General features: G+C 42.1%; 1 protein-coding gene across 5 annotated transcripts in view; it reads left to right on the forward strand.

The window, feature by feature from the left end:
* The window catches only part of STRBP (spermatid perinuclear RNA binding protein), a 145,686-nt gene that overhangs the window by 50,702 nt on the left and 82,291 nt on the right, over positions 1-12,693 (forward strand). For all 5 annotated transcript variants that reach the window (XM_075835520.1, XM_075835517.1, XM_075835521.1 and 2 more), the window contains one exon: positions 9,453-9,670. In XM_075835520.1, the coding sequence (XP_075691635.1) occupies positions 9,453-9,670 (218 nt within the window). The remainder of the gene's footprint in view (positions 1-9,452; positions 9,671-12,693) is intronic.

Genomic DNA, 12,693 nt, shown 5'->3' on the forward strand with positions numbered 1-12,693 from the left:
GTTTTTGGTGGTATTTTTAATTTAGTGTCCTCTTATACTTGCGTTATTCCAATGCTTTAGAGAAGCCTAGGGGAAAAAGCCATACCCAGAGCATAATTCGGTTTAAAAAAAAAACTTCACAAATGCCACAAACCAAAATGCTGTGTGGGCTTTCTCATATTTTACCATAGACTTTCAAGTAGCATAAGGCTACAGCATTTTTTACTTTTTTTATTTATTTTGGGGACGACACACACACACACACACACACACACACACACACACACACACACACGAGTAAACGGTGTGTGAAATTCCAACGTTAAAGGGGTTGTCCCACAAAACATATGTATCCCCTATCCACAGGATAAGGGATACGTGTGTGATCGCTGGGGGTCTGACCGCTGGGACTCCCAGCGATAAGGAGAACGGGGGTCTGAAACTACCCCCAAGTGCTCTATGAGAAGCATGAGACTTCCTGGGTCTGTGTCCGGCAGCTCCATAGAATTCAATGGAGCGCCGGTAGGGCTTGTGCGAATGCGTGACCGGTGCTCCATTCATTTCTATGGAGCTGCCGGACACAGACCCCGGAAGTCCTAAGCTACTCTTGGAGAACTTCGGGGGACTTTCGGCTCCCCGTACTCCTTATCGCTGGGGGTCCCAGCGGTCAGACCCCTAGCGAACACACATGTATCCCCTATCCTGTGAGCCCGGAAACTTTAGACCTGTAAGTTTAACCTCCGTTGTGGGTAAAATATTTAAAGAAATATTAGAAATATTTCTAAGAAATGCTATTCTCTAGTATCTTAATGCAAATAAACTGTTAACACAGCATCAGCAATCCAATCTGATTATCTTCCATGAGGAGGTAAGTTCTAGACTGGACCTGGGTAAAGCTGGTATTACACTGCCCGACCTAGGCCATGTAAACGAGCGCTGATCAACGAGACAGCTCGTTGATCGGCGCTCATTGGCTCCTTTCACGAGGAGCTAGAATGGGGACGAGCGCTTGTTACTCCGATCGCTCGTCCCCATACATTTTTATGTCGGCAGCATGTCTGTTTACACAGGGAGATGTGCTGCCGACAACGATAATATTTTAGACATTTAAAACGATACGATCAGCAGATGAATACAGGGTAATTATCAGGAACGAGCGTTCTTTAAACGCTTGTTTGCCCGATAATTGGCCAGCGTAAAAGGGCCTTGTGGATGTGGTGTATCTATACTTTTCAAAGGCGTTTGATACTGTGCTTCATAAAAGGTTGATGCATGAAATGAAAATGTTGGGACTAGGGGAAAATATGTGTAATTGGGTCAACAACTGGCTCAGTGATAGAAAACAGAGGCTGGTAATTAATGGTACATCCTCAGAGTAGGTCGCAGTTACCAGTGGGATTCCACAGGGGTCAGTATTGGGTCCTCTTCTTCATAATATGTTTATAAATGACCTTGTGGAGGGTTTACAGAGTATACTTTCAGTATTTGCAGATGATACTAAGCTCTGTAAAGTAATTAACATAGAGGAGAATAATATAATATTACAGAGGGATTTGGGGAAGCTGGAGGCGAGGGCAGATTAAGTTTAATTTTGGATAAATGTAAGGTTATGCACTTGGACCTAGGAAACAAATCTATAATTATGCCTTAAATGGTAAAGCACTAGGTAAAACTTCCCCTGAAAAAAAATTTGGGGGTATCTGTGGACAGTAAACGTAACTTTTAGCAACCAGTGCCAGGCAGCTGCTGCCAAGGCAAATAAAATCATAGAATGCATGAAAAAAGGCAGAGTCTCATGACAAGAACATAGTTTTGCATCTATACAAATGATTAGTCAGACCACATTTGGAATATTGTTAACAATTATGGGCACCTCTCTATAGATAGAACTAGAACTGGAGCGGGTGCAAAGAAGGTTGACCAAGGTAATTAAGGGAATGGGTGGATTGTAGTACCAAGAAAGGTTATCAAACTTGGGGCTACTCAGTTTAGAATACGGCTTAGGGGGGCGATCTAATTATGATGTACAATATATGGACAGTACAGAGATCTTTCTAATGATCTTTTTACACCTAGGCCTGTAACAATGAAAAGGGGTCATCCTCTATGTCTAGAGGAAAAAAGGTTTCACCACCATCACAGACGGGGATTCTTTACTGTGAGCGCAATTAGATTATGGAACTCTCTGCCACAGGATGTTGTGGTGGTTGATTCTTTACTGTGAGAGCGGTGAAACTATGGAACTCTCTGCCACAGGATGTTGTGATGGTTGATTCTTTACTGTGAGAGCAGTGAGACTATGGAACTCTCTGCCACAGGATGTTGTGATGGTTGATTCTTTACTGTGAGAGCGGTGAAACTATGGAACTCTCTGCCACAGGATGTTGTGATGGTTGATTCTTTACTGTGAGAGCAGTGAGACTATGGAACTCTCTGCCACAGGATGTTGTGATGGTTGATTCTTTGAACAAGTCCAAGAAGGGCCTTGATGCCTTTCTTGAAAAATATAATATTACAGGTTATGAGTACTAGATTCTTGGGATGGGATGTTGATCCAGGGATTTATTCTGATATTTGAAGTTAGGGTGGAATATTTCCCCTAATGAGGCAATTGGGATGAACCTCATGGGGATTTTGCCTTCCTCTGGGTTAACATGGTAGTATTATAAGTTGGACTTAATGGACCTGTGTCTTTTTTCTTTTTTTTTCTTCCACCTTATCAATTATATAACATATGTAACCTTATAGACGAGTTCAAGTGACGTGGAAGAAAAATCTGCAACATGATAGCTTTGCTGCGGATATGAAAAACCACAGCATGCCCTCAAATCCGCTGCGAAATACACTGCTACGTCTGACTGGGGTTTTAAACCCCCAGTCATATGTCTTGTACTGCGCAGTGTCATGAATTATTCAGTGGGAATCCTCACCCAAAATGAGTAATATTTCTGATTTTCTTAGTCAATCTTTCTCAGAAATGCTTTTCTTTATCGAGGGCAGTCTGACCAAACAAAGCCCCCCCCCCCCGAGTGTCCCTCATACATAGTCCTGTACTGCGGAAACATGCTTGCAGCTCCGGACATACAAAGATCCACTTGTCCGAGGCAGGAGACGTGCTGCTTTATGATCAGCATCCCTGGTTACTCGTCACGCACGGAGCAGCTTCTTCAGGTCTCTGGCAGCAGGTCCATGCATAACCCTTAGATATAGAGGGCAGGATGTAAATTGCTTCATCTTCTATCTGTGTCTTCATCTTGTGCTGCAGAGCAGAGAGATCCCTGCGCACAGTCTGCAGCACAGCAGCACAGCAGGGTATTACAGCACAGCAGGGTATTACACCATTTACCGTACACTGTCCAGAATTGTGCACTTATTTGTAAATGATATTCAGTGGTGAACGGGGATGTAACAACCAACACCCAGATTGAGCTCCCCTGCTCTAGATGATCCAACATCATTTTACAACCATGGACCTATGATGACCGGGATCTATACAGCCCCACTGTAAACCAAATCGAATTAAACCTAATTATTTAACATCTTCGGTTGGAGAAAAATGATTGAACAGATCTAAAGGAGATTTTAACAAAGAATATTTTCTGGTCGAGTGTCACTATCAGACCGTTTCACATTCAAGGTGACTTTGAGATCTTTCTGCTGCAATCTGATGTGCCGTTGGATTTTGGAAAAAAAAAAAAGTACTCCGACGCATACCTCCTTAAATTATGCCAGGAGGACACTCTTTTGGCTTACATGTGGTCAATGGAGCGCTATGGTCCCGGGTCCCTTATTCTCCGTTTAATGCCAGGCCACTTGTGTGCAGCTCTCTTCATTAACCCCTCCCTGTCGCAGCCATATTTCATTTTTTTTCATTTTCGTTTTTTTCTTCCCCGCATTCCAAGAGTGACAACGTTTTTTTTTTGTTTTTTTTTCTGTGAATAACTTTGCTAACTTAAGTTCATTTTTACATTTCCCATTGAGATCTTTGTAAGTCCGGAATGCTTTTTCTGTGCCCTCAGCCTTCAATGTTTTGAAAGCTTTTTGTTTTTCTCTTATTAAATGTAGTGCTCCCCTATTCATCCATATTGGTTTTCTTATATTTCTAGACATTTTGTTACCAGAGGGTATAAACTTACTACACGATTCATGTAACATATCTTTAAAAACTCCCCATTTATCTTCACTATTCCTATTTACCATTATATGATCCCAGTGACCAAGAATAAGTGCTTCCCTCAGTCGATTTTAATGTTGCTTTCCTACAGTTCCAGGTTTTTGTAGTTCCCCTTTATATTGTTTTATTGAATATTACTTTGAAACTTCCCATGTTATGGTCACTGTTGCCCAAGTGCTCCCAGACCTCGACATCTTTTTTTCCCCCTTGAACATACGATTGCTGACACAATACAGTACATTAGGGCTAAATAGGAGGACAAAGATGGCAGAACTGGGGGCCTTTATTAGGCTGCCATGACAAGTATTCCTCCCCCTCTTTCTAAGGGTATGTTCACACGACAACGCAAAATACGTCTGAAATTACGGAGCTGTTTTTAGGCGAAAACAGCTACTGAATTTCAGACGTTTTTGCATGTACTCGCGTATTTTGCGGATTCCTTTACGTACGTAATTGGAGCTGTTCTTCATTGGAGTCAATGAAAAACGGCTCCAAAATCGTCCCAAGAAGTGTCCTGCACTTCTTTGACGCAGGCGTAATTTTACCCGCCGTCTTTTGACATCGACGCGTAAAATGACAGCTCGTCTGAACAGAACATCGTAAGACCCATTGCAAGCAATGGGCAGATGTTTGCCGACGTATTGGAGCCGTCTTTTCAGGCGGAAAACGCCTGAATTGGGTCTGGAAATAGGTTGTGTGCACATACCCTTAGGGTTTACATGCTGTGGTCGCTATTGACACCAAGAATCTTAACGGTTGAAGGGCCGGGATCGGAGTTATTACTGATTTCGACCATTACAGTGAGGTGTCGACTGTAACATACAGCCAGCACCTTGGTATGGAGCGCGCTCCATACTTCCCTTTCCCGGCTATGCCGTACCGTAATGTCGAGAAGAGGTTAAAGTCTATGGGAGTTAGACAAAGAGCTGAGCAAGGGCGGCCACCTCTCCATTGACCGGGATTTGTTAAAGTCTGTATTATTAAGATATAACGTTGATGCCACACAGTAAACGCTTTAAAAAAGAAATAAAGAATAATGCCAAAATTCTTGTTTTTTGGTAACCTCTCCTCAAAAAAAAAAGTAAGCCGTGATAAAAAGGTCTTATGTACCCCAAACTGGTGCCATTAATAACTACAGCTCGTCCTGCAAAAAGCAAGCCTTCACACAACTCCATCGACGCAAAAATAAAAAAGTTATGGCTCTCAGAATATGGTGACACAAGACAGTTTTTTTTTTTTTTTTAACAAAGCTGGATAAATTTGGCATCGCTGTAAATGTTAACTTTATTCTGCGATTAATACATGTCATTTTTACCGCACAATGAAAGCCGTAAAAAGCGAAACCCAAAAAACTATGAAGGAAAAAGCAGTTTTTTTCCATTCCACCCCACATAATAATTGTTAAACGTTTCCTAGTACATTATGTGGTACATTAAATGGTGCCATTAAAAATGACTCGTCCTGCATATGAAATGTAGACGGAAAAAATAAATAAAAACAAATGTGTCTGTTTTGAAGGCAGAGGGGAAAAAACAAAGATAGCTGCGCTGGGAATCGCTTAAAGAGGCTCTGTCACCAGATTTTGCAACCCCTATCTGCTATTGCAGCAGATAGGCGCTGCAATGTAGATTACAGTAACGTTTTTATTTTTAAAAAACGAGCATTTTTGGCCAAGTTATGACCATTTTTGTAGTTATGCAAATGAGGCTTGCAAAAGTCCAAGTGGGTGTGTTTAAAAGTAAAAGTCCAAGTGGGCGTGTATTATGTGCGTACATCGGGGCGTTTTTAATACTTTTACTAGCTGGGCGCTCTGAAGAGAAGTAACATCCTCTTCTCTTCAGAACGCCCAGCTTCTGACAGTGCAGATCTGTGACGTCACTCACAGGTCCTGCATCGTGACGGCCACATCGGCACCAGAGGCTACAGTTGATTCTGCAGCAGCATCAGCGTTTGCAGGTAAGTAGCTACATCGACTTACCTGCAAACGCTGATGCTGCTGCAGAATCATCTGTAGCCTCTGGTGCCGATGTGGCCGTCACGATGCAGGACCTGTGAGTGACGTCACAGATCTGCACTGTCAGAAGCTGGGCGTTCTGAAGAGAAGAGGATGTTACTTCTCTTCAGAGCGCCCAGCTAGTAAAAGTATTAAAAACGCCCCGATGTACGCACATAATACACGCCCACTTGGACTTTTACTTTTAAACACACCCACTTGGACTTTTGCAAGCCTCATTTGCATAACTACAAAAATGGTCATAACTTGGCCAAAAATGCTCGTTTTTTAAAAATAAAAACGTTACTGTAATCTACATTGCAGCGCCTATCTGCTGCAATAGCAGATAGGGGTTGCAAAATCTGGTGACAGAGCCTCTTTAATGGGGATCTTCTAGTGGTTCTGAGAACTAGCGGGGTGGAGATTAGAGCAAAAATAGCATCCAAACATATTCAGCGAGTGTCCCACCAGGGGCGTACATGCCTTCTGTACTGCATAAGGACCCTATAGGCATGGAGGTCTCGGACATTTATGCCATCTCCGCAGGGTAAATGTCTGACAACCCCATTCCTGCCTGCTGACCCCCTTTTTCGATATAGGTGCGGCCCCCAGAGCTGGGACATTTTATCCTGTGAATATCCCATAAAAGTCTTAAGATGGGAATAACCCATTAATGTTCCCCTGGTTACTGGTGACCTGCACTCCACCAGAGAAATTGACCCACCTGGAAAAGATTTGCTCGACAGCCGAGACAGGGGAATTTATTAGTTGTGGAACAGCCGAAATATTGTTCTTGCATAGAGGATCTCTACCCTTAAGTTCACCCCTTTATCCATCGTACAGGGCATTTCAACAAACAATGATTTCCCATACCTTCCCCCCCCAATCTACACATCCACAGTCACCAACCCCAACATCTCTATGTAAGTATCCCGACTACATATTCAATATTTCCCCCTTCAGCCGCATGTCACAAAATTATTAGCCATCGGCCACATTTTGACACGTGGCATATTAGTAAGTGGCACTATATGTGGGCTCTTATTTTACAGATCTTAATCTGTCTCAGAGATCATGTGTCAGATCTGATGAAAAGCAATAAGTTCTTACTTTGCAGTTGTAGGGATTATGCACACTCTATGTAAATTGCTCTGTCCCTTTAAAAACACGTTTAAAAGAACTACAACTATTTGCCTGTAATACTCTATAGGACATTTGGAAATTCATACAAAATCATAACATATCCATCATGTATCCTCCAAATGTAGGTCCCACACGGATACATTGTGAAAAGTAAGAATCTGCATCTGGAATCCATCCTGAATACATAGGAACACTTCAAAAACCTGCAGCCTTTCCAATGTGAATAGCATTAGACCTTGTCCAGACTCTCCTGCAGTCGCATCTGCTGAGTCTTTCTATTGCTTTATCCAGCTTTTAAATAAAATAGCGGCTTCAGCTGGGCTGTCCATGGCGAAGCATGAGAAAATAAAGAACGTCTGTAATGTCATTGTTGTGACCCCTAGGTGTGATTTTTTTTTTCATGGCACTTCATGTGCTGAGAAGGGAAGTAGCCGGCCTGTTCTGCATTGTGAGGTCTTCTGTACTTAAATCGTAGAACGAGAATGGCAAAGCGATACAATATAGGAATAAAGCATATAAGAAATCCGATAAAGACCCTGACCACGCTTTAATATATTGGGGATTAAACGATCGACACCATTATTATTTAATACTCTGGGACAAAAGGACGAGACGTAAATGTGTTATTTTACTGGCTGGGATAGCTATGCCAACAGAAAAGGAATTTAGTGTAGTCATTGTTACTATGAAGCTTCCTGCGCTCCTCTCATTCTTCCCTTTGTCCCACGGCTTTGTGGCCCGCTGAAAGCTTAGACCAGTTTATAGACGGAGTGTTATGGTATTAAAGTGCGTTTCGGCGGAAGGATATGAGGACATCACTCTCTTTTGCTATTCAGTATACGAGATAAGTTTCCACCAATGTCTCAACTAAATCACATCTGGTTACAAGTGCAAGTACACCGAATTGTAGAAGGGGATTAAATGTTTCTGGCAAGGTATACAACATTTTTATATATACAAGATATTTAGCAGAGAGACCATGATCAGAATGTCTTTCCTTTTTATGTGTGAGGGATAGGAGTTATCCGGAAGATCGAGACACCTTTAGATTTATTGTAACCTTCTGGGCCTACGGTCTATTTAAAATACAATATAAAAGGACAGTATCATGAAGTAAAGTAATGTAATGCCGGTTTCAGCCGCACCGGGGGGGAACAGCTCCTGAAGTATACTTTACATGGATGCCATACATATTCTGACATATACAGGTATACAGCCCCAACAGAGGCGAAAAGTACACTTTTTTTTTTTTTTTTTTTGGGCCTCCAACTGGTGATTGAGGGCCTATGGGAAGATTTAACGCATAAGCCGGGAGCTTTCCTGGTGTATACTTTTAAACTTTCACAACAAATGCAGTGTAAACCCAGCCTAAAAAGAATGGTCTTATTTTTTTAAATTTAATTCATTCTCTTTTTTACTTTATCTGAAACGGACAGGAAGGAGGAGCATTGTGAGGGGAGCTGTGACCTGTCAGTCTTCCGCTCTCCGACAAACAATGTTGAGAACACTCCCAGCATCCTAATAGGCCGAGAGCCGCTGACTGACAGACCAGACTTTTCTCACATTGCTTCACTCAAGGTTTTTTGGGTGGATGCAGGTACAAAATACTTCTTCTTGGTGGCACTTAAAATGAGTACTGCTCATAATTTAAGATATTGTTCCCTAATATATATATTCTGTAGGCGTCTTTTTGTTTTTGAGCAGATATAGACTGGAAGATGGCTCCGTTGTTGGTGTCAAGGAGATCTCTGCATTTCTCAGTTTTCCGATCTGTGAATACATGACATCTCCTATATAGTGAGGGAGCGCTCCTCTATTTTCTACTTGATTTATTACTGAATATTGCATCGGATCAATCCCTTCAAATGATCTCAAACTTTGGATCGCTTTTCGTTCTGCCATTTATGGAGTTACGCTGTCTTCTGTTGTTGTTTGCACTTTTAGTTCTTAAGTTGGGCTGTGTCTTGGAAGACTTGGCTACCGATGTAACCTTCATCTAATACTTGTTCCTGGAACAAACTAAAAAGATGATTTGTTGTGCTATGGCACACGGCAAAGAAGATAAATCTCAAATGTTGCTCCTCGTCACTATAATAATGTGTTTTTATACAATATTATCCGTGATTTATTATTTTTAATCTCAACCCCCTTGCATTATTTCAGAGATCCATTCGATCATTTGCTAATGATGATCGCCATGTCATGGCAAAACACTCTACAATATACCCATCTCCAGAAGAGTTGGAAGCTGTCCAGAACATGGTGTCTACAGTGGAAAGTGCCCTAAAACAGGTCTCAGATTGGATGGATGAGGACAGTAAACCTACAACAGTGGAGGATGACCTGGAAACCAAACCAGAGGAAAAGGAAGAAAATGCCATGTAAGTAAAGGACAGCTCTTGTACCACATACCCATTGAGTAGCAAGATTCCCATGTAAAAAACAAAAAGGGACAGTAGTTGGTGTCAAACCAATATACAGTGAATACGTTTTGCACAGGTATCCCATCTAATTGAAACGTAACACTTTTGTTATAAAACTAGAGGCAGATGACAGGATCACACTACTGACAATAAGTCATGAGGTCAGAACACCTCCTCCCCCTGCAGAGTGACATCTGTAAATGCCATCGAGCATGCCCACAACACTCTTCTATAGAAGTCAATTGGTCATCTACATACTGAGTGTCTCATTATAAAGTTTTAATTTGATTCAAAAATAAATAAGGCGATGATACATTTCATTTAAATGGTCACTTATGATTGGAGGACAATAGTTTAGGGGAGGAAAGGGCTCTAACCCATTCATCCTCCGTCAATGGACCCTCATCTCTATCCCACCCCGTCTTAAGTGGGGAGAGTGTAGATTCCCTGAATTTTCGGGAAAGAAGGTTCTAGAAAGTGGAGATTAAATGTCTATTAAGACGCGAAAGCCCAAAACTAGGGAGTGAGAATCCGTTGAAATGAATGTTTGACTCTTAAGTCTGCAAATATTTTGGAGGAGGAAAGGGTAAACCTCTCCTGTAGTTCCGGGAAAGGCTTGATGTCAGAGTCAGATTATAGGTGGAAAATATATCAAACCCCATTTCTATTTGAGTAGATGTCAAAGGAGAGCTGTAATAGCTCCGGAAAGACTCTACAGAGACATAGGGGTGTACAGTTAGAGTAGAATAATCGTGGAGCGGTAGCTCAAACCTGAAAGGCCTGATGTAAGGTTGGATGATCCCAAGTTAGGTATGTTTTAAAGAAAAATCCTCTAACCGGTGGAGCATAAAAGGATAGGTGGCAGCCCAAGTGCGTGGCAAAAGTACTCAAATAACATTGAAACTATACATGTCGTAAAAGGCTGCGTTTCTTAACCCCTTGCGTACCTTCGACGTAATAGTACGTCGCTGGCCGCTTATTCCAGCGTACCTTCGACGTACTATTACGGCGCAGGAATAAACTGTCACTATGTGAAATCACATAGTGACAGAACAGCGGCGGCAGCTGTCATTGACAGCTAACCGTCTCTGCTACCGGCCTGGGGACCAATTAGCAGTCCCCAATGCCGGCGATTGCTGTGATTGGTCAGTCTCTGAAGACTGACCAATCACAGCCGTCTGTGACGTCGCCTGCAGGAGAAAGCTCCTGTCACTTTCTCTGATCTCCTCACTTCTATGAGATACGTGGGGAGATCAGAGAAAGCTGTGTAAAAAAAAAACAACCCTTTTTATATTAACCCCTTCCCGAAAATGGGCGTATAGTAACGCCCTGAGGATGAAGCGGGCATAGGAGCTGTGCTCGCTCCATCTTCATCGGATGTCGGCTGTAATATACAGTCGACATCCCACTGCAACTACAGCGATCACTGTCCTCTCCGATCGCTGTAGTTTAACCCCTTAAATGCTGCTGTCAATAGCGACAGCGGCATTTAAGTGATTGATACAGAGGGAGGGGGCTCCCTCTGCACCCCATTGCCCCCCCCCCCCGCGAAAAATCGCGGGGTTCTGATGGTTGCAATGGCAACCAGGAAGCCTAGCAACGGCTTCCTGGTTGCCAGGTACGGGAGCCTATTAGGTCCTGCCCAAGGCAGGACGTAATAGGCTCAACTGTCAGTTGTAAAGTGACAGTTACAATACACTGCACTACATCAGTACATACAGAAGTAGTGCAGTGTATTGTGCAGGGGATCAGAAGATCAGATCTTCCAGTCCCCTAGTATGTGTAAAATAAAAAGTGAAAAAAAAGTAAAAAAAAAAGTTTTAGATAAATAAATAAATACAAGTTTTACGTAATAAAAACAATAATCGCCTTGTTTCCCTGATCAAGCCCTTTATAATTAGAAAAAAAATGAAAACAAAAGACAAAAACTAGACATAATAGGTATCGCCGCGTTCGTATCGGCCTGACCTAAAAAAATATCATATTATTTATCCCGCACGGTGAACACCGTTAAAAAAATACCATAAAAAACAATGACAGAATTTCCTTTTTTGGTCACGTTTAAAAAAAATGGAATAAAAAGTGATCAAAAAGTCGCGCGTAGCCAAACATGGTACCAATAAAAACGACAGTGTGTCACGCAAAAAATGTATGTACTCCGCACAGATTACATGTGCCCCCACATTATAAACTGAAACACCAGTAAAACACTAAACAAAACTACTACCAAGCAAAATCTGCGCTCCAATAGCCAAATGGCGCTCCTTCTGGGCCTGGCAGTGTGCCCAAACAGCGGTTTATGACCACATATGGGGTATTACCGTACTCTGGAGAACCGCTTAACAATTTATGGGGCGTATGTCTCCAGTGGTACAAGCTGGGCCCAACGCATTAGGCACTGAAATAGCATATCTGTGGAAAATGTCAATTTTCAATCGGCAACATCCACTGTGCACTAATTTCTGCAAAACCTTTGGGGGTCAAAATGCTCACTACACTTCTAGATGAATTCCTTGAGGGGTGTAGTTTCCTAAATGGGGTCACTTCTCGGGAGTTTTCACTGTACTGGTACCTCAGCGCAATGCAACATGGCGTCAAAAACAAATTTTGTAAAATCTCCACTCCAAAAACGAAATTGCACTTTTTCCGTTTAGACCCTTGCCGTATGTCCAAATAGCCGTTTACAACCACATATGGGGTATTTCCGTAATCAGGAGAAATTGTGTAACACATTTTGGGGTGTCTTTTCTCCTGTATTCCTTGTGGAAATGAAAAATTCTGAGCTAAAGCTACAGGTTATTGGAAAAAAAAAATGTTTTCATTTTCACGGACCAATTCTAATAAAATCTATAAAACACCTGAGGGCTCAAAATGCTCACTACACCTCTAATTTAATTCTTTCAGGGGTATAGTCTCCAAATTGGGATCACATCTGGGGAATTTCTACTGTACTGGTACTTCAGGGACTCTGCAAATGCGAC

The sequence above is a fragment of the Rhinoderma darwinii genome, chromosome 8, assembly GCF_050947455.1.
Source record: "Rhinoderma darwinii isolate aRhiDar2 chromosome 8, aRhiDar2.hap1, whole genome shotgun sequence".
Taxonomy (NCBI): Eukaryota; Metazoa; Chordata; class Amphibia; order Anura; family Rhinodermatidae; genus Rhinoderma; species Rhinoderma darwinii.